Raw genomic sequence first — 22,150 nt, 5'->3', positions numbered from 1 at the left:
CAGCGTTTCGCTCAACCTAATGCCAAGTGTCTGGCAGTACTAGAAGGTGATTATAGTGGATTAGTGTCGGTAGTGAATGATCAAGCTGCAAATTATTCATTTGATTACAAAGGACCAGGGCAGAAATGGCTCCCTAATTAAATGAGTCATATTAATTGATTTGAGAGATTGAGGAGCTGCCTGTCAAAATTAGTTGTATTGAGCGGTTGAGGGAGCAAAGGAGTAAACATGTTATTGTTTTAGAGGTGGGCGGACACAGCTGGATATGAGATGGAGAGCTGATGGGGGTGAAACCAAGGTCAAACATCACAGAGAAGACAAAGACTGGGATGTGTCCAGACTGAGGTCTTGCGATATGCAAATAGTTGTATTGTTTCGATCTGCTTGGAGCAGCAGATGGGTGGGGTTTTCCGCATCAGTGCATCTGTCAGCAGGGTTGCTAGAATTTAAAAAATTAAAGTACGTTATTTGAATTGGCAAGGGAGAAAAATCAATTTACAGAATCTCTAGGTCTCGCTGCTGGTGCTTGGCATGGGAGCGGTCCAAAACCGAACTACCCAGAACTGAAAGTAATATTTGGGCAGTAAAGAACCTGCAGGCTCTAATATACATTTTTATTTGTCATGAATTTTTGTAAATTGTACATCTAGTTAATATTCAATTTGATATATATTGCACTATTTTGAGTCGTTGTCTCTCGCTGGATCCAATTATAACATAGATTTCTCTTAATCTACTGTACGTATACGTATTTTATTTAACCTTTATTTAATCAGGAAAGACTGATTGAGAATAAAGTCTCCTTTCATAAAGTGTCCTGGTTAAAATAGGCAGCGAAAACTGTGACACTCTAAAAATATAAAAACAGATAACACAAAGTATGTCACAGCATCAGAATTAATCATTATCATTATGATTAAACTTGCCAATAAGAATCATGGGATTGGGGGCACCTTGTCACACATTTGATTTGATTTGCGATTTGGATAAAGCACTCCGTATTGCTATTTTGACAATATTTCAGTTATTTGTGCAGCCTGATTAAACATTTACACATCATTTTTTGTCATCTCTCCTGTTTCAGTTTTCTAATAAAGACATACGACTAAGAAAACCAGCAAACCAACTAACATTTGTTTGTACAAAATTGCTTAAACTATTTATCGATTATCGTAATAGTTAATTTTCTGCCCAGTATCGTTTCTGGAATAAACATCAGTAGATGTATTTCCTTTATGACTTAGTTACACTCTAGAGTGGCAGATGTGAGTAGGTAGAGAGAAGTATGTGACAAAAGGTAATGAGCTGAATTCAGACCCACGGCAGCTCTCGTATGTGTGGAAGACATCTTAAATCACTGAGACAACAAGACAGCCAAGTAGCACTTCTTCAAACACCCCAGTGATGAATAAGGAACTCCTGAAGAACCACTGTGCATCAGTATTCATAAAATATATTTCAATCTGGATCGTCTTGCCTACAGTACCAGCGGAGGCTGAATGACTGTAAAATACAGCTACAAAACAGTTGCTAGGGATGGGCTACGTAGCCTTTATTACAATATTTATTATCAACATGCAAGTTTAATGATCCCATCAAACAAATGGCCTTGTCTGAGCATGCATGTGTGTTCAATGTTTAATTGCGCTCATGTGATATGTGTTGTTTGTGCTCCTCCCGCTCAGGCTGGCCAGGTGATGTGCCGCAGGATGGTCTGCGACTGCGACAACCCCAACGCCGACCTGTTCTGCTGCCCGGAGTGCGACCCTCGACTGAGCAGCCAGTGCCTGCACCAGAACGGCCTGCTCACCTACGGCAGCGGGGACACATGGGTGGAGAACTGCCAGCAGTGCCAGTGCCTGGTGAGTAGGGACGGATATACACGGATAACGAAACTTAGATCGCAGGCATTTAGTCGATGCTTGTATCCAGAGCCAGTTATGGTGAGAGTAAAACAACATGCATTCATTCCTGTGCCACTGTGCCCACACAAGAGATGGAGCAAATACTCCTGTCTCCATGGAAATGCTCATGAATGAGAGCTGTGCTCTGCAAAGAAAGTCAAGGAGAGAAGTTTTGTGCCAAAAGAGAGGGGTGTGATTAAGAGGTGAATAGGAAGGTTGCAGAGAGGAGAAAATGAAGATTGCTTTTCATCTCGTGGCAGAAGAAAGGGAGTGAGTGATTAGTGAGATTTTAAAGAATTCAAAGGACCCTCTGCACTGTTGTCTGCTATGATGGAATTATACATTTTGCTGAAGGATGCTTCCAAGGTTAAGAGAACAAGGGAAAATGTAAGCATGTGTGTGCCTCCAGTGTGGGAGGCTGTATCGCTGTGTATCATCTGAGAGTGTACACTTGTGTTGATTGATGAGTATTTGCGGGCTGTGTGTTTTTGTGGTGTCGAGTGTCCTCCGTATGCAAACCTATTTCTCACACAAAGCAAAATAACACCGCGTTCGCCAACATGAATCTTTCACAGCGAGACGTGTGCACTTTTTCTGTGCGCGTCGACCTTTTCCAAGGTTTGCAGAGCGCTGCCGCTCAAACAACGGTGAAGCATTTCATAAGTGTTTCCCAATAAACCTGACAGAAACAATAAATCCTGCCCGTGATGCCCCTCTCGCCACATACTCATATGCATATTACATGCAAATGTCATGCTTTACATTCTACCCCACTGTCTTGCCTCGCTCGCACTCAGCTGTGCCACACACCCACACTAGTGTCACTCCTTCTGTTCAGTGGCTCACAAATCATCTTCACTGTGGATCACAGAAAAGCACTTTACAACTTTTTCTTTTGTCCCTTCTTTTTGTAGCTTTTAAAGATCAGCCGTACTCGGAGCTAATGTAAGTCGGCTCTAGTCTGACAGATTTATGGTCTGAGTAGTCACAGCAATGCCATTTCCTCCCTCCCCTCCACGCCATTGTAATGCTGTGCTGATGCCCGGACCTGGGGGCTGCTTTTTGGATTTCTTACAGCGAGCCATTATAGAAGAGCTCGAAAATCACCGCTCAGCCGAGAGGCAGCGGGGAAGCACAGCCGGCTGAAAATGGGCTCGCTCGGCTACACTCGCGCCGAGGCTGTGCTCGCAGTCGGCGCTTATATATGTTGACACAAACTGACACAAACGTTTCAGAATGCAGGCACGCCGATCACAGCTCCAGAGCACACGTACAGTATACAAACATGAGTATGTACGGAGCATAAACATGTAAACACACAAGTACTCGTGTTTGAGATTGTAGGCCCACCTGTCACCACGGCTACACATGCTTTCATACATCCACACACAGATATAAAACACACTCAATTAAAGATGCACAGAGACATACACATGAGGCAAAGGACCAAGAGCCGCACGGTATAAAGAGCAGCACTTGAAAGGGTGAGGGAGGAGCCCGCTGTGTGATACCGTACAGGGGCTCCAGTAGCGTGACAGGGACGTGAAATGAACCTTGAATGCTGCTACACTTAGCAGAGCCATGGCTGTCCAGGCTCAGCGGGGGCCTTAAAATACACAGTGACAGCAGGCAGATGGGCAAAACATTCTCCCAAGACCAAGATGTGAATCCATCGCCCGCTACTTGGCTATCAGTGCAAACTTAGAAAGTGGCCTTTGCAGAATGTGCACACATGGGCCACTTGTGATTTGCCATCTTGTTAAATCGCCAGAAGATCAAAGAGGCATGATTTTCCTCAGCCATAGGTTGTACTTTAGGTCGAGGCGCATGAAAGAAAAGAGCATGATTGCTGCAGGCTAACTCCCAGGCAAAGATAAATGTCACTACTTTTAATCTCCTGGAGGCATTTTCTAAAGTGCAGTCAAATCCTTACATCTGTCTATGAAAAAACAGAGAGATGAAATTACTGCGAGATACCACGGATGCTGAATGCAAAGCAAGATTTGAATAATAACCCTCTGAAATATCACAAAGAAATGAAAAGACCGGCTCCAGTTTTAGGCTGATAAAGTTTCCACAGTGCACTGCTCTGTGTGAAGGCAAATAAAAAGCTGATTGTATGGTAAATCTCTTTCTCCTTTGTGATCATAGGCCACATCTCCATAAACAGACAAAGATGGCAGTGTCCCTTATCGCAGCGTGGGACAGATACCTGAGGCTACATTCAATCCCTCCCTCTGGCTACGAGCAGCTCTGGGAGGAGGGGGAGGGATTTCCCACTTCAAATGTTTACACACTACACGGAGGCAGGGAGTGGGCATTAGCACCACGTGAGCCTGCGCTTTATAGCCAGCCTAATTTACTACAACATTTCTAAAATGCTGAGCCAGACGATTTTCCGTGATATTAAATATCCCCAGTGGGACACTTGCATCGAGCCTCTTCTTATTTTATGTGTGTGTATGTCTTTTGTGTTTAAACGTACACAGTCTGAGCTCGTATTTCATTTCCTGAGTAGGTGAGGTGCAGAAACACTCACGGATGACAGCGCAAGCATGAAGTGGGTCAGGCCAGAATGATATAGCATACAGTATGAGCAGACGTGCAACGTTGGCCAAGAAATATACGACCTGTTTCCTCAGGGCCAATAGAAAATGGCAGCAGGAGAAATCCAATAAGGCTCTCTGTGCTCAAAGTTTGCTGTGAGATTAATATGAGAACAACAATGAGATAGGGAGACTAAGACAAGTCAATTAAAAAGCTGGAGCGTTTACCTCTAAAGTCTGAAAAAAAATTGCTGACTGTGTTGAAAGATTGCTCTGCTCATCTATATTTTTTAGGTACCTTAACAACTATTTTTTCTTCCTCATCAAGCACTAGACGCTCCCTCTAGCATGCAAATACACAGCGTCAGGAGAAATATGTGTATTTGCATGAATAACTTGTTTAGAGCTGGAAAAAGCAATAGAGCGCATGCAGGGATTATTTTGAACTTTCTCTCTTTTTCTTTCCCAAATCGTCTCTCTCCGCCTCCGCAGCAGGGGCAGGTGGACTGCTGGCCTCTGCCGTGCCCGCCTGTGGACTGTGAGTTTACCGTGGTGCCTGAGGGCGAGTGTTGTCCCCGCTGTGTCACCGACCCCTGCCAGGCCGACACCATCCGCAACGACATCACCAAGACGTGCACGGACGAGCACAACATCTCACGCTTCAGTGGCTCCTCCTGGATTAAACATGGCACCGAATGCACCCTGTGCCAGTGCAAGGTAAGGCGCCAGCCCCGCCAGCAGCCTCGAAACAGCAAATTACAGTTCGCTGAGTTCAGTGGCGGACAAGACACCAAAGAATAATGGTTTGGAAAATGAGAATTCTTTGTGCTTTGTCTGAAAAAAAAGAGTACTCTCCACTGGGGTCCAGCCTTTGCATTGTGGAGGCAATTTGTGCGTCTCATCACATCTGTAAACTCATGACTGTATTTATCACATATGGTGGTAAATATGTGTGTTGGTGTCAATTGGCACAAAAACCCTTTAAACGTGGAAATAAAATGTGGCACCAAATTTTAAAGAGCAGTTGTGGAAAGGACCAAACAGAGAGAAAGAGATTCATGAAATGAGCAACTCCCAATTTATTCAGTACGCACACTTCCACATGATCATGAAAATGTGACAGATGCTGTGTTTTTTGTTTAAAACACAATAAAGAACAGAATATAGAAAATAAGATTGGATGCTTCTTTTGAGAATATTCGCTTTCAAATGCCTATGTTTGATATTATTAGGGATCATAGATCGCTGTGTCCAATTTATATTTATTAGCGAGAATACAGGATTTTCTATCACTTCTTCTTTTAAAGCAACAGTTCAACATATTTGGCATTTACCCAGTGAGCAAAAAGTGGTCTAGATCACGTCTTTTAGACATCATTTAAGGACATCCAAGACGTTCCAAGTTTTTTATACGTCTTTTCTGGCCTGGCCATGTCGATAGATGTTCATACTGGCTATGATCTGGACGTCCATTGACAGCCAGAATTAGTTGATAAACGATATATAAACGTCTATACAACGTCCAGAAAAGACGTATAAAAAACTTTCATTCTCATTGCTCCCCAGAGGACGTCTTTTAGACATCTTGGATGTCCATAAATGATGTCTAAAAGACATGATCTAGACCACTTTTTGCTCACTGGGTATGGTCATCCTTTTTTCAGTCTAGTTTTAGTCAGTGAAAACTGAAGTCTTTTAATCAATTTAGTCTTTTTAAGTCATTATATTATCTTGAACATTTCAGTTGAATTAGTCTAACCGAAGCCATTTATCTCATTATAATCTGATGAAAGACACAGGTTGAATAATTTAGAGTGCAGCGGTGCAGTGAGTCTGTTGGTCTGATGGTATTAATTAAGTATTAAGGAATACAACCGGTCAGTTTGATGCCAAATTAAATCAAATTCATTTTGATATAAACACAGCATTTTTATCTCACCAAATACTGTACATACCAAAATGTTAGCTAATCAGGTGTTGTATGTATGATGTATGGCTTTTACCGAGTTAGCGTCATTAAAGACTAATTGTATGAGATTCCTCATACAATTAGTCTTTAATGGTGTTGGTACCGTCTTGTCTTCATCCCGTCTTAGTTGTGGAATAAATGTTCTTGACAAGCATATTTCGTCATAGTAGACATATTATACTCATAGTCAAAAAAAACATACATTTTCTCATACTGTCCAATGCAGTAGCACTGTATGGAACATATATAACTCAGGGAAAGGGGGAAAAAAAAGGTCTCCTGTAACAAAATTAACACTATTGCATGAGTCACAGTGACTATAAGACTCCTGTTTCCCTGCCTCATGTATAGATGTGGGAATGTGATGGATCAAACCTCCAACTCACAGTGAGAACTTTTCCTTTAATATAAATGAATTGGAAACTTCACACTAACAGAAACCCACGCTGAGAAAACATCTGTCCGCCCCTCATCTCCAGGCCTCTGGCTCAGCTTCAGCAGGGTAACACAGTGTGCTCTCTCCTCTGCACCGTGTTCAACAAGCAGACATGTTTGGACACACAGTACGCACAATGTATAGAGCCTCAGATAATCTATCTGGAAAGCTCAGAGAAACTCACATAATTGGTTCTAGTAAATCAGGTGGGGGAAGCTGCTCCCCACAAGTTTTTGTTTTAAATCTTGTGGCACAGAATAATCACTGAGAAAGTAAACTATGCAGGCGAATATCCTCTTCATTACCAATTGTGAGCATAAATTGTTTGCCTCAGCTTTAGGACTAATCCACCAAGACTTACTCCCTTGCCTGGGTTTCTGTGATGGAATATTTTCTCTGTGCCTGCCTGACAGGAAATGATAGCAGTAAATCTCAGTGGACAAACTAACAAATATTCAGAGTCTTCATTAGGGTTTGGCGATCTGGCCAAAAAAATAACATCATGATCTATTTAACTGCAATCACGATCCACAATCTAAATTGCCCTCTTTTCCCCTCAGGTTTGAAATGCTCTGTAGACTACAGACCTGAAATAGCCGATGACTTCCTCTATTAGCAACAGTAAATCACAGTATTGCATTCAATATAGTTCTTTTTTGGCACAAGCTCCTCATCTGATTTGTTGCTAGCTATAACTCACGTTGCAATATTTACAACACATCACCCAAGGAATAGCCATATGAAGAAATCTGTCCAATTAGCATAGCAATTTAGCTGGCTACATAACTCCTTTGGTTTGTTTACTGTACGTAGTGGAGATCTGTAAGTCAATGAGAAAATCTGAATTTTGGAAACAAAATTAAAAAAACATTAAAGAAGCAAATTAGTCCAATATGGCTTACAATCATGGTTTAAAACATTTTAAAAAAAGAACAAGTGTTGATATTTTATCATAGATGTCTTTGTACGGTGTTGCATAGATGTCTACTGAAGTTAGCATGCTAACCAGCTAGCCCTGGCCCGCCTGTCTAATAATACCACTTTGTACCGGCAAGAGGTGATAATCCGAACCTAAAGGTGCACTATGTAAGTTGAAAACATTAAAAAAATAACTAAAAAAGTCAACATAATGTGAAGAAATAACATTTGTGACGCAATGACGTATATGTATTGTGTTGCAGAAATAATGATACTGAAGTTAGCATGTAGCTCTCTGGTCGAAATAAATCCTCAAATAACAAAGTAAAATGTGTAATTATTCCATTCCACAGCTAACTGAGCCATGAGATAATTAGTCAAAGGAGGCAAACTGCAGCCAGGTAGTAGTAGCTGTCGGTGACTCTGGTGATACGCTGCCCCCTATGTTTTTGGAGCTACCTTCAAATTCTGGCCGTATTCTACAAATTGTGGACACTTTACCTTCCAAAAAAACTCACAACAAAACAAAGATTTGCATTCAAAATTAATTAATATACATGAAGCCGGATTTGATCTGTTTGAACAGTGTTGCTTTCAGTTTGATGGCATTTTGATTTGGTCAGCTTGGTGATATTGCACACACAGAGCTGTGCCTGCAAACCTTTAGTGATCCAGGGAGCTTATCAGTTTACAGTGAAATGACTCTGAGACCATTCTTATTTGTATTCTCAGTAGAAAGTCGGCCTCTTGGATCAGTTGGTGCCGAAATGACACCCAGAGGAATTCTAAATGCCAGACTGAGTCTGTGTGCTGCAGCTCCGCTGCCACCTGAAAATATTATCTGCTAAGCTTCAAAAGGAGTTTGCCTGAGCTTTAGGTGTGACGATAATCCACTCATGTGTTTCTCTGCCTTCTCTTTTCTCTCATTCTAGAATGGACACATCTGTTGCTCAGTGGACCCCATGTGCCTTTAGTCGTGGCAGATCTGAAGGCACCTGTACAGCGTTCTCCATGTAAAAAAAAAAAAAAGAAGTAACACCACCCTATGTCTCCTCACTGTCCTCCTCACAGGCGTGGGTCAAATAGTGTTTGCATTGTTAGTATTTGTTTCAGCCTGCTGAACCAGATGGGTTACCAATCAGGATAATTCATACAATGTCACATTGTCAAATACAGACAACTGGACAAATTTAACCTTCAGGTACTTTCTGCTGATTTCTGGCACTTGTTGTATGTTCTACCTGGTAAACCACACCCATCTGGTACCTCATGCACGTTAAGCATTAAAAGTGTTTCGCAAATACTTTGTGACCCGCGTCTGCCTCCTCAACTCCTCTTTATACCAAATGCAAACCTATGTCATACCAAACAGATGATGGACTGCAGTTCCCTCGAACCCACTCTCTTTGTTCTGCCTCACCACTTAGAGTGAACCTGTATGGATCACCGTTCCCCACTCCGAATCATCGCTACATGAATCTGTAAGATATTACTATTACTGGCATGACTGTGCTTGATGTCCAAACATTTTTGCTGATTTCTAAATTCTCAGTGATGATGATGATACCTTAGATAGAGTAAAGGCAGTTAGCATAAGGTTCAGTTGCCACATTTATGAGTCGTCTATATTATGTGGTGCTTTGTAGCATTTTGTTCCATTTCTCTTTTTTGTAATTTTTCTTTCCGAGCTTGTTATTGTGTAATAGTGAAATAAAGTATTTCCATTTACATTTAACTCTTGTTGTCGGCTCATTTATGAGTGTGATTTATCTGTGTTCATTGTGTTTTGGTCCACCCAGCTCGATCTAATGCAGTCTGATACAACAGTCCAGCAATAAATTCTACCTTCCTTTGTTGAAATTGTGTGAGAGTGGTGTTGATTTAACTTTTATAGTCATATATCTTCATTTTGGAGGCAGCAGGTTTAGTTGTTGTTGAACTGTGTTGCATTTTACTGACACGTGATTCTATTATTTTGCTGAACCAATTTATATCAATCAGGGCTGGCTAAATAAGAGACACACCCCGCTGTATAATGCAGTACAGCTCAGCAGCACCCCAAACTACACCCAAAACAGTTTGTCTACTTTCAGTACTTAGCTGGATTTGTGTATTAGACTGCTATAGATTTGTGTAAGCACTCTTTTATCAGGATCACAGTTGATAAGGTCTGTTAATTGTAAATAATGGCTTTAATGAAGGTTTATATATTGGTTACAACTCAGAAACTGGTGTCAGGGTTGCTTTAAGCACATGTACACGTATAAAAATGTTCCTTCTTTCTGTCATTTTTGAAGCCTGTACATGACTTACATAATCACTGATCACACACACAACAGCAGTCATCGTGTATCCCTGAACTTTGGAGGATGTTTGTGTACAGAAAGACAGCATCTTTTTTATTATGTACTCTTTCACCGTGTATAATAGGCACATTTGTGCCCTTATATTTTCAATACTCTGTGATTCTGTTTCCTTGACATGTTTACAGATGTAGTGACGGCAGCTGGCTCACGGTGTAGGTGTAAAAGTCTGTTAAGATAAGCTGAAACAATTAGCAGTCTGCTCATCATGATCATATTATACTCATCAAGGACTAAAGGTACAGGATATGTATAGTGTGTGTTGAAACCGTACAAATATTAAACTATTCATTGGTTCCTCACACAACATAAAGGAAACTTTAAATGTTAATGTGCTACAGTACACGTAATGCTTTACATGTAACACTGGAAGTCTCTCAAGTGTGTTGAATGGATTTGTTTGCCATCTGCTGAGATGAGAGACTTTGCCCGCCACTGTCACAACTTTTATGATCATTTTATGATTGATCCTAGTCAAATCAAATTTGTGTGTGTCACAGATCCAATACTAATAGTGTTGCGCCATGATTTGGTTTTTTATCCGAGGCCACTTGTGTTGAATACACTTCAGCATCCACATATTCTGGCGGCAGAGCAATGACTATCTCAGTTGTAGCACACAGAGTCCTCTCCTCCCTACTTTGTTCTGCGCCTCTGGAGATGGTAGTAATACTTGTATCGCAGAAGAGCACTTAAAGCTCCTAATATAATTATCTATCAGTTCACAGGCACGGACAAATGAGTTCAGCCTGGAGATGGCTTTATTTCCCTGTGGAGCAGTCTCTCTCCTACCGACTGATTCTCTGACTCCACCTCGCAGCTGCTTACATTAACAAACACACAACGTAATCAGGCCCATTTATATTCAATCACACTCTCCGCTCACTTGAGCTTTTTCCGCCCCTCGCTCTCCCCAAAAAACTTTTTACCTCAGGTTATCAGGACTCCAAACTCATCCCTGAGTTGAATGATAGGGCAGGGGCAGTGGACAGTGGGCAGTTCGCAGTGGCTGCTCGTTGGTTGGCAAGGGCACCATCTGGCCTGCTTTGGTCCAGTGGCTTCTAGCTGGTGGTGGCATGGAGCCAGTGGGCACCTGAGTAGTGGTGGCACAGCAGGGCAGACTGGTCCTCCAGCTGGCTCCTAAATGTTCAATTTTCCATGGCAGTGCTGAACCCTCTGCAACAGATGCCTGGACCCACAGGGAGTCCACTTCACTGCCTGTCCTATATTCACCGTTAATGACCACACATATCATTGTGATTGGGTCTGCTGATGCAAGGCAACACGAAAAAGTCAGTTTTACTTTAGCATAGAGTTGAAATGGATTCAAATTAGCATTAGCGTGCAATATTTTGTGCGGTATGACAGATTTTTTTCTGTCAGAACAGGAGCATGCACTCAGGTTCATACTGTATGTATTTGTTTAGACTTGGTAAGCTGAGGGAAAATACGACAAGCGTCATGTTAAGCATGTTCTTGCAGGATATTAACCTCATATCACAGCAGTGTAAACTCTGCTTTCTGTTCGTCAGCTTCCAGAAATGTGCAGGATTAGCTGAATGACAAACATATAAAAACCTCAGCCAAAACAAGAAGAATTGCCAGATTTGTCTGCATGTAAACAAACAGTTATTAAGTACATATGCTCTACAATCCCACGGTGCCTATGGATTTGTTTTCCAGATTTAACTGCGGCTGCAGCTGAAGCTGAAATAATCAGGATGGCCACCATACATCAATAACAGATTTACTCCTCTGTGAATTTGGCGAATTTTATTTGCCAAATGTTTCATTAGTTGTCTCCAAATTTAATAAACAACATATCAAACTGTTCTGCTGCTGTAGCTGCATCCTGATATTAAGCCTGGCAACTAGATGTCATGTTGGTAATTGGTACTAATGAAGAGGATATGAACGACCAAGCTTTCCTGCACCTTTTAGCCAAACTAGCATCGTGGCTCTAAGGATGACAATAGGCTTGGTTCACTACTTGATTTTAACATCCCGACAATGTTTGAATGGGTTGTTGTTCAGTCATGATTAGATATTTATGGTTCCCAGATGATGAATCCTCCTGAAATAGCCTGTAGTGTCACAAATTGAGGCTGACATATCTGTTTTTTGGTGAAATATCTCAACAACTATTGGATGGTTTACAATTAAATTTTTGTACAAACATTCATGCACAAAAATAGCTGCAAAAATTCCCATCAACTTCAGAATGGTTGGTAATATTACACCAACAGTCTCACAGCACTGCCAGCATGGCTGTAGAATTGAAATCAGCCAGTACATTTCTTCAGAGCTGTTGTCAGACCGTTGAATAGCTTTGGAAACCCCTGTCCCCCGGGTTTGAACTTCTCTCTCTAGCGCTCTTATTCCATTCTTTACACAATTATTTCACACTTTCACAACACCATGATTGTCTTCCAGATGATGTGAAAATGTGCCCCATAATTACCCCCGTATCTAAATGATTCTGGCTTCTGGCTTTTAACCTCCCCTTCCAACTACCAAGCAAGCTAGTTCTGACCGAGCCCCACATCAACTCTTAGCTTTGCCTCCCTTTGTATTATAGCGATATAAAGGGAGATCGTTGAAAAGGATTTGAAAAGAACGTGATAATCATTTAGTTGAGGAATCTGATTGAATGAATGAAAAGCCACATTTTAGCATTGCAGACAAATGGGACATGGTTGGAAAAAAGAAAAAAAAGAAAAAGTTTGCCAAGGACAGAGGCACAGATAAAAATTCTGGAAAAAGCTAAGTGGACCTTGAATTAAGATTTCTTTTTTGTGCATTGTCCAAAGAATTCGAGAATGCTAAAATGAGGCTTTTAAGTACTTCACAGTCCTCCAACAAGGTTTCCACTGTCAAGAATGAACTCTCATTGTAAAAAAAATGTGTTGAATACTGTACAATAGATCTCTGTTTTGTTTTTGTGTATCTTACACATACATATTCATGCTCTGGGTGTCATGTCTTCCCATGTGGAATCGTTTGTTTCAAAGGTAAGTAAAAAAAAAAAATGAAATAGAGATTTAACAGCAGAATGTAGCTGGATTTTTAACAGTAGACTGTTTAAACATTTCCTGCTACGAAGCCTTTCAGTAGTGGAAATATTTACCACTAAACTCACTTCACTTGATTTGACTTAAGAACAATTAAAATAAAAACAGATCCTCTTTCCCTCCCACAGAGGAATAGTAAGACATCATTATCACAAACCCATGTCTGGGGATTCAGTCCTCCGAGTGAGTTGTTGGATGTGTTGAGAGTCTTATCAGAGCCACATGTTCCTCTGTGAGGTATCAGAAACCTGCAGAAGGAATTGGTGATGAATTCTGTTTCCCTCGTGGCCACTGGGGACCGAAACCATCTCGAGCTCGGTGGAAAGGCTGAGGGGGAAACCTGCTAGCTGGCTGGGACTGACTGCACTGATAAATTTCACAGGGTCTCCCAGAGTCACGGAGCTGTCAGCACAGAGTGATGGGCCATGCCAGGACATGATACACTGATCTAATTGGAGGATAGCTCAAAGACAGTAGAGGAGATTCCAGTTGATCTGTAGCTGTGACGAGCCTCCTCTGGGGGATTTTTCTGGTTTATATTTAGATACAACACCAGCAGTCCAATTTTTTTCCATGTGTTTTTTTTTTTTCTGTTTTGGTGCTGGAAGATATGTGAAATAGAGCAAACAGTAAATAATGTGAAATGTTACAAAAATGCCTCCAGAAAGCTCCACAGACATATAGAAAGGGCCTTCTTGAAAATTTGATTAAAAGCAGAATGCAATCGATCATGACTGCTACCAGCACAAATGCATCCACTGCAATGAGGAAGAAGTCAATACGCCGGTAACACAACTTGGGCATCAGGTTCCAACACCCACAAACATTTTTGAAACTCCGGTTTTGATGTGTTCTCTCAATTACTGCACGGTCCTCCAAAAATCAATATCTCATTTCTCAGCCCAATGGCAGACTTGGAAGAGGCCTCAGTCAAACAGCTAGTGCTCTCTGGATGAGATATATTTTTCCAGACAAACAACAAGCAACAGTGAGACCTTAGGTGATCGCACAGCTACTTGGTTTTCACACCGTGAGTATTTTTTCATATTAACCATTAAAAAGCTCCTAGCTGATGCTCTTATTAGGGATAATTTACAGCGAGTGGTGAGGCAGGGTTCAGTGTTGTGGATGCAATCACACTTCACAGGATACACGGCCACTGATGATGGACTGCTGCAGAGATTAAACCTGCGGTATCACGGTCACAGGTTAGTCTTTTTAACTGCTGCTCCATCAACAGTCTTTCACATCCATCTCCTCTGATACATTCAATTAAATCACTGGTTTTGAAGTGTTCGCACTTCAAAAATCTGGCTTAGATGTGTGAGGAATGTCACCAAAAAGTAACGATCTCGTCTTACCTCAGACAGTTTCAATTGACTAATTGTTAAAGGCCTAAAATCACCTCTTTTCTTTTTTTTTTTGCACATAGGTGCTAAATGAGCTAAATGCTATGATCAGAATTCTAATATGCTAATGCTGCGATTCATTGCAAGTTGGAAGCTGATATTTTCAAGTCGGTGTTCCCAATTTATGATCTAAATGTGTCCCAGTGCGTCTGCTCGGGCAAACACAGACAGCAGTTTGAATGACAAGTGTCTGAACTTCACAAGCAACGACAGCAGCTAATTTAACAGATGTAAAAAGAGACCGGAGGAGGAAGCTGTAGTAGTAGTACTGCTGTAATGACATGAGTGTTTACGTCAGTGAAATCAGGCTTGATGTTTCAGACTTGGAATTCCGACCTGAATGACCGTTTCGTTGCACCTTTCCGTGTCAAAGGTAAGTTTTTTCCTAGTTCAGAGTACAATGGATTGCAGCATCACAAAGACAGTGCTAACATTTTCAGCTTAGCAGTCTGAGCAGGTATAATGTTAACTATGTTCACCACCTACATAACCACCTTAATAACTAGCATGTTTAGCATGTTTAGAAGTACTAATTACAAAGTACAGCTGAGGCTCATTCGTGTAGTAATGAAAGGGCCTGGGTGGGCTCAGTGTTATTTTTTCCCCCAAGACAGTTCTGCTTAGCCCTTCTGTGCTGTGATTGGCTGGTATTTATTGCCTTGACTCACCCTTGTGAAAGGGTCCATTTCACCCAAACCAGGATCTTTTCCTCAACCTAAACAAGTAGTTTGGTTGCCTAAACCCAAACAAACTACAAAAACTGGAAATTTTAAAAAAAAACTTACTTCCATAATAATGGTCTGTAGCAGAGCACATTTTTGCTCATTTCCCTTCATTTTAAACATCTCAGGACCCGTCAGATTCATCTTCCAACCCCTTGGAGAGCTTCCAATCCTGGTTTGGGAACCACTGCCTTAAACCAATTCTGCCTGTGTTCAGGTCACTTTTCCTGCGCTCAGACATTGTCAATCCAATCTATAACTCATTTACACATATACATGTTCTGTAAACAAATCCTGCGGGGGAACAAAACACATAACAAATTCAAATTGTTTCCCACTGGCATAAATCAAAAAGCAGACAGGCCCCACACAGGATTCTTAGTAATCTGAGCCAGGTGTCATGTGTATGCAGGCTACATATTCAAGTGTCCTTGTAAAGATAGTATTATTATTTCTCATATCGCCCATGTTAATTGGGTCAGCAGCTGCAAGAGACTTGACCTGCGCTGTTACTTGGCAACGATTATCCAAGCATATAGAAACATGTAAACTAGGGAAACTGGGAATTACATAATGAGATCAGCAACCTTCAAAAATACTCTGATATTACAGACTCTCACAAAATGATCCAAACAAAATAGAGTATATAACAAATGTATTAATTTATTGGTAACACAAGGTTCAACATACATACAGCACTCTGAGCAAACACTGAGAGGAGATTTCCTCTGCTTTGGAGGAACGTAGAGTCAGTTTTGCAACAGAATTCAATCAAAGTATTAAGAACAACAAACAGGATATCGCCACTTTAAACCCAAACACAAAACAATACAAACATATTAGACCTCTTCAAGTCCACAGAGGTTCTGCCCTTTGGTGAGACACTAATATCTAATGTGTTTATAGAGCTGTAACGTATAAAAGGATAATTACAGAACCAAGAGCTGCAAACCAATTATGCTAAATAAACTGACCTCTTCACAGAATGGCCTTTGTCAAAAACAAGTGTAGTAGCAAACACCTACACACTCCACAAGTCTCACAAGCACACAGTCTCTCTCTCTCTCTCTCTCTCTCTCTCTCTCTCACACACACACACACACACACACACACACACACACACATACGCATCATGCACTATTAAGTATAAAACATCCTTTACAGACACAAATGAACATCTTTGCCTCCACAGTGTACAAACACACACACACACACACACACAGGGAATTCCTTTAAGGAGTCTGGAGTGCGCCCCTGGAATCATTTTTACAGCGTTTAATATAATCAATTAATAACTTCAGACATTTAGAAAATGTATTATAATATTATTAATTAATAAAAGGTACATTTATACTGCGTTTTAATCAACTAAAGAAAAACTAAAATTTGCCAATTAATAATTCTGCATCTTTATTTGTCTTTACAATATCAAAAAAGGTGCAGTTCCCTTTTTGTGGTTGCTTGAATATGGTTAATTTAAAAGACATGTGAGCAGCGAGTCACCCAGCAGCTGGCCAATCACAGCTCCTTCTGCCACTACATAGGGTTTAATTTTAAGATGTTATTATGCATGTTGTAGACAGTTATAGAGATATGTTTTTAAATTAAAACAATCATGGAAGTCCATTTTAAAAGCATTCATTGAATAAATATTGTGACTCCATATTTTAATTATTAGTTTGAAGACAGAATAAGGAAATTGAATAATTACTTGGCAAATATAATGACCTTTTCATCATTATTATTTTACTTCAGTATATAGATTTACAAATTTCAGCAAATTTAATGACATCAGTTAAAACAGCTTTCTTAAATTAATCAGTTTATGAATTGATTATAAATTCAACACTGCAAAAGTCTGTAACTATTCCAGTGCGTCATCCCGGGCTACATTACTTTGAGCGCAAACAATAACATGTAATATAATAACAATTCTGTCAGGATCGAGGTTTTGGGGAACAAAGGATTTTCATAGCGCCCTCATTTTGGTAAATAGTTTTCCAGGATATTATAATACAGAGTAATGCAAGAGCACATAATATCATTCCACTTTGTCTGTCATGAATATATCTCTTTTAAATTAGCATTATATTATTTTACACTGCAATATTTGTTCAAAAATACTGAATTATTTGTTATCTTTGGTGAAACACTTATGCAAAGTGAATGTGACAAACTTGTATGAAACAATACAGTTAATAATGGAGTAAGAACTGAGTTAGTACTTGCACTTTAAAGAAAAAATAAAAATAACTTAAGGGCATATTTTTTTGGACCAAACACTGAATTTGAGAGAGACTGCCAAGTACATAAAAATATGTATAAAGGCAGTGAAACCTTTCAAAAGCCGGTGTAAATATAAATGCTGCAGGTTTCAGATGCCTCTGAAAAACAGGGATTTTTTTTCTTTTTTTGCAGTAGAATAAATGTTTTAAATAAATAATTAATTTTTCATGCATCCACCATGACTGCAAAAACTGCTTCTGAAACGTTTAAGGTTTATCGAGACATAAAGAAGCCCTGAGCTTTGGAGCAGCAGCCTCCCTTGCACTTCAATGGCATGTTTATGCCAAGGGCAAAACCACCTTTCTGACGCTGTTGGTATTCAGTCCAGGTGCAGCAGCCACATAAGCAATCATGAGGTGGCTTGTTGGTTTGCTTTTTGATCTCTGCTGATTGCATTTATTATCTCTGCGACTAATATCAACTGAGGGGATATGAATAGGTCATTGACGGTACGTTGATGTTCATAATTATGTCATTTCAACGAGAATAATGCGTTTGAAATTGAGGGCGAGCGACGTCACATGAGGATAAGTTTAAATGATAAAAGTCTGAGGATCAGATGAGGTAACAATTGTCCGTATGATATGAAAGCGTATATAAGACATTAATACAGCAGACCATAACTAGGACATCTTCCATCTGTTGCCTATAGCAGTATAGACTCTCAGAATATGTTTGTATCTAAACGTATGAAATATGAAGGCACTAGTGTAGCTGTGACACTGGTGTGATATCATAAAATCCACCTGACCGCAGTGTCTCGACTGTAGAAATACTCCTCTGATATATAGGCACCAATATAGTTTACCATGACAAAATTGAGTTATGAAAATGCAAAATCCGAGCAAGCACCATGTCAATTAAAAGTTTGCATTCTGGTTTAAAAGATGTGTTTTGTTATCAGAATCGGTGCCGTTTTAGAGGCTTTAAAAAGATTGTTTTACAAAAATAGACTCCAACAAATGCAACTGGCCATCAGGATTGGCTCTGTGTTCACGTGACATGACACTGTCCTTTTCCTGAATCTCAAGTCAAAGTCTGTTGCATTTTGGTTTTGTTTAAAGAAAAGCAACAATTTAAGATCTTGATGAACTACTTCTTGAGTTCAAGGTGTCCGCTGTTAAATAATTTAAAGTTTCAGAAGTTCATAAGCTCAGGGAGAGAGCTTGTGGACATCAAAAGAGACTGCTGGCTCATCCTGCTCTGCGCTGTCAATCACAATGCTCGGATGCGTCTCTTGCGTTTCCATCGAAATAGTCGAGTTCGTCGAGGGCGTCGCTCCAAAGTGTGGCCCGTCCACCGAGAGCAGCATGGGCGTTCCCGCTCGTTTCAGAGTGTCGCTCATGGTCACGTGTAGCTCCTCTGGTGTCACGCCCATCTCCTTGCTGTACTCCGACGGCGACTTCCTCTTTATCCTCTCGTACGTGTTGTCTTGGTTTTCCGTGAAGGTCTCGCTGTCCTGGAATCGCCCGAACAACCAAATGAAGAACCCGAAGAGGACGAACGCCGCCAGGCTGGGGATGAACGCCAGGCACTTGATGTCCAGGCTGGCTCCGACGTAGCGGCTGTGGAGGAACATGTCCCGCTCCACGTAGGTTGCGTTGGTGTTGGGATCGATGTTGGTGGAACGCCACTCATAGGTGAGCGTGCTGTGGTTGAAGTTTACGAGTGTTTCTGGCTCCTCCACCGTGTAGATCTTCTCCCCGGGCCCGACGTACTGACCGTACTCGTAGGGCTTGTAGAAGATCTGGTTCTTCCACATGTTGAGGTCCAGAATCAGCACGAGGAAGATGATACCATAGTTGAACCACTTACCTGTAATGAGACACGGGACTCGTATCAGATTACAGACTTGGTTGAGCAAGGAATAAACATGCACAATGATTGAACAGACGTTACGTATAGCACAAGCCTTCTCCAAACAACATTTAGAGACAGACAGATACAGTCTTGTTCATTTATCAGGGATCCCTCTCTCTTTGCATATAGCTCACGCATTGTGACGGATAGATCCATTTGCAGGTGCTACTTCCTCGAGTATCTTCTAACGAGATCACTACATTACCATGAGACGGCCATCTCCCCAGGTTGACTGATAGCGGGCAGATGTCTCCCCGGGTATACGTGACACCTCTTTCCCCTCCTCTCCCCGAGATATGCCGTTAATAAGCTTTTAGTTAAACCAATCACGTCGCACCGGAGCCATTTCCATAATGCTTAATGGATATGCAATGCATTAGGGTTAACAACCTTTCGCGAATCACTGAGCATTTGAACCGCTTAACATTTAGCACAGGAACATTGGTTTTGCCTTCTCTTTATGGTTGCGAGTCGCCGTGTGCACGTGGCGGAACAAAAAGGAGAACGCGGGAGGACGGGTTCAAATGGGAAATATAGTCGCTTGGCGAGATCATTAAGACACAGAGGAGATGTGAAATATGATGAGAGGATGCATCTCGCACGACGGGGAGGAACGAACGGAGCAGGCAGGAAACACGGTTGCGGCGATGGAGCCACCTGCGTGCCACATCAGCGACATGTATTATAAATGGTCGCTGTGGTTTTAACCATCAAAGTGTTTCCACACGGAGGAGAGTGGAAAACTAGAGCATGAGTGCGTGTTTAATATTCACAAATGAGAAAAAGGCAAAAGTTAGGTCTCCCTCAGGGACACTTTGGTTTCTTTCTGCTATTTAATCAGTTTATGAATATGGGTGTTAGTTCACAAACTACTGTTTAGGAAAGCTGGAGTTACTTCTCATGAAACAATGAGATGATCATGTTCTTTGTATGCAGCAGCTGTGCCCGTGTCTGCCTGTACCTGTGATATGAATGTGGTACTCCTCCTTAAAGACACTCTTGCAGACAGGAAGCTTGACCTTCACATGCGTTGTCGACATTCCAGGTAGATTCATATCCAGGTCACCCATGAAGTGAGGGAACTCCCAGTCCTGGAAAAAACACACACACAGTCACATGAATTGTCTGTGAGAATGTAGCCTCAGCTGTAGAGAACTGGACACCTTTAAATGACCGCGTCACCGTGACAAATGTCAGCCATGTATGGTGCTTTACTGGCTGCTGAACACTTCACTGAACTTTCTCATATTAGCTGATATTAAGTCTCTGCGGAGTCTCTTCACACACTGACTGCAGGTCAAACATGGTGCCTGCTGCTGTAGCCTGTAGACTACACTGTGTGTTTACAGGCTTGTGGAGTGTACTGATGTGCTCAGGGATTTAAACACGTCAAAACACATCAACAGGCACCTCCAACTGACATTTAGGGGCTGCCCATGCCCTGTGGTGTCACTTAGCTCTTTTTGCAAGTGCGGTGGTTTTATTTAGTGGTTAGTGGCTTTCAGCGAATAAAGCTGTCACGGCTCTTGATGAGGTACATGTACAAAACATGAAAGAAATTAAATTGAAGAAATACATTTTTAAAATAGTGGCAAGAAAAATCTGGAGAGCTTGTCTCCATCCTGGGAAATCTCCAAAACATGGGGTATGAGGTAAGCAAACGGCACTGTGATCAGCTTTGTGACTATATATATTTCAGTAAATCCAAGGTATTTTAAATTGTTTATTCAGCTTAAGAGGTAGAAGACATTTCTCAATTTGCATGACGGTAAAAAACAGACAAATGTATGTACCGTCTTTAATTATTTCCCAAAATAGTGCCTACGTACAGCCAAACACAGCTTGTCTGGGGCCTGTAACTGATGAAGATAAATAAGGACTAAAGGCTTCGCACACCAAGTCCATTCTTTTTCAGATGCGTTTCTTTCTATCGGTCATCTGATAAAAAACATCATGCAGCGAAACCTTGCACACTGAGTCCAATGTGTTTAAAGGAAATCTGGAACTATCCCGATCGCTCCAGGTGTATTTCAGGATGTCAGTGGTCCAGTTTCATACCATTTTTACTGGAACCACACATTAAAAGAGAAGAATTTCTGCAAACCAGTTAATCTTGCATAGCAGCTGGAAGCGGCTCTAAATGGTCAAACAACCCCTAAAGCAGGGGTGTCCAAACTTTTTCCCTTTGAGGACCAAATCCCAAACTTAATTGAAAGCAAAAGCAAACACTTATTGTTATGAAAAATAATGAATGATTATGGATCTTACATACTTAAAGAGCAGTTTTACCTCACGAAAAATGAAGTGGCATATACTGTGATTATATTATTTTTCAAAAAATTTTTTTTTTTTTTTACATAGGGCCAAATCAAATCTTATAGAGGGCTAAATTTGGACCGCAGGCCCCACTTTGGGCACGCCTGCTTGAAAGGCTTTTGACAGAAAACACAGAAAATCAAACCCGTTCCCGTTCCAAAAAATTAATCGCGGACCAAAGCTTCTGAGTCAGTGTGTAAACAAGATTGACACAACATGAGGTTGTATTTACTTTTACATGTGCTGCAATTTGGGCCTCTTTGTAATATCTGATGCTGGAGATGACTCCAAACCCCCCCCCCCCCCCCCCAAAAACAAAAAGCTAAATATCTGTCACATATTCCACGATT

At 41.1% G+C, this 22,150-nt stretch overlaps 2 protein-coding genes across 3 annotated transcripts in view; one reads left to right on the top strand and one right to left on the bottom strand.

Moving 5' to 3' along the window:
- The window catches only part of nell2a (neural EGFL like 2a), an 87,222-nt gene extending 77,714 nt beyond the window's left edge, over window positions 1-9,508 (top strand). Inside the window, exons 18-20 of one of the 2 annotated variants that reach the window (XM_073472447.1) lie at window positions 1,686-1,862; window positions 4,943-5,167; window positions 8,706-9,508. In XM_073472447.1, coding sequence (XP_073328548.1) covers window positions 1,686-1,862; window positions 4,943-5,167; window positions 8,706-8,747 — 444 coding nt within the window. In that variant the 3' untranslated portion in view covers window positions 8,748-9,508. The remainder of the gene's footprint in view (window positions 1-1,685; window positions 1,863-4,942; window positions 5,168-8,705) is intronic. The other variant, XM_073472448.1, reaches the window with a different exon arrangement.
- A 7,598-nt stretch (window positions 9,509-17,106) lies between these two features.
- The window catches only part of tmem117 (transmembrane protein 117), a 44,517-nt gene continuing 39,473 nt past the window's right edge, over window positions 17,107-22,150 (bottom strand). The window contains exons 6-7 of the mRNA XM_073472833.1: window positions 20,446-20,575; window positions 17,107-19,439 (exon numbers count right to left, since the gene is read on the bottom strand). Coding sequence (XP_073328934.1) covers window positions 18,778-19,439; window positions 20,446-20,575 — 792 coding nt within the window. The 3' untranslated portion in view covers window positions 17,107-18,777. The remainder of the gene's footprint in view (window positions 19,440-20,445; window positions 20,576-22,150) is intronic.

Source organism: Pagrus major, chromosome 8 (genome assembly GCF_040436345.1).
Source record: "Pagrus major chromosome 8, Pma_NU_1.0".
Taxonomy (NCBI): domain Eukaryota; kingdom Metazoa; phylum Chordata; class Actinopteri; order Spariformes; family Sparidae; genus Pagrus; species Pagrus major.
Note: the sequence above shows the minus strand (reverse complement) of the source record. Positions and strands in the feature narration are given on the sequence as shown.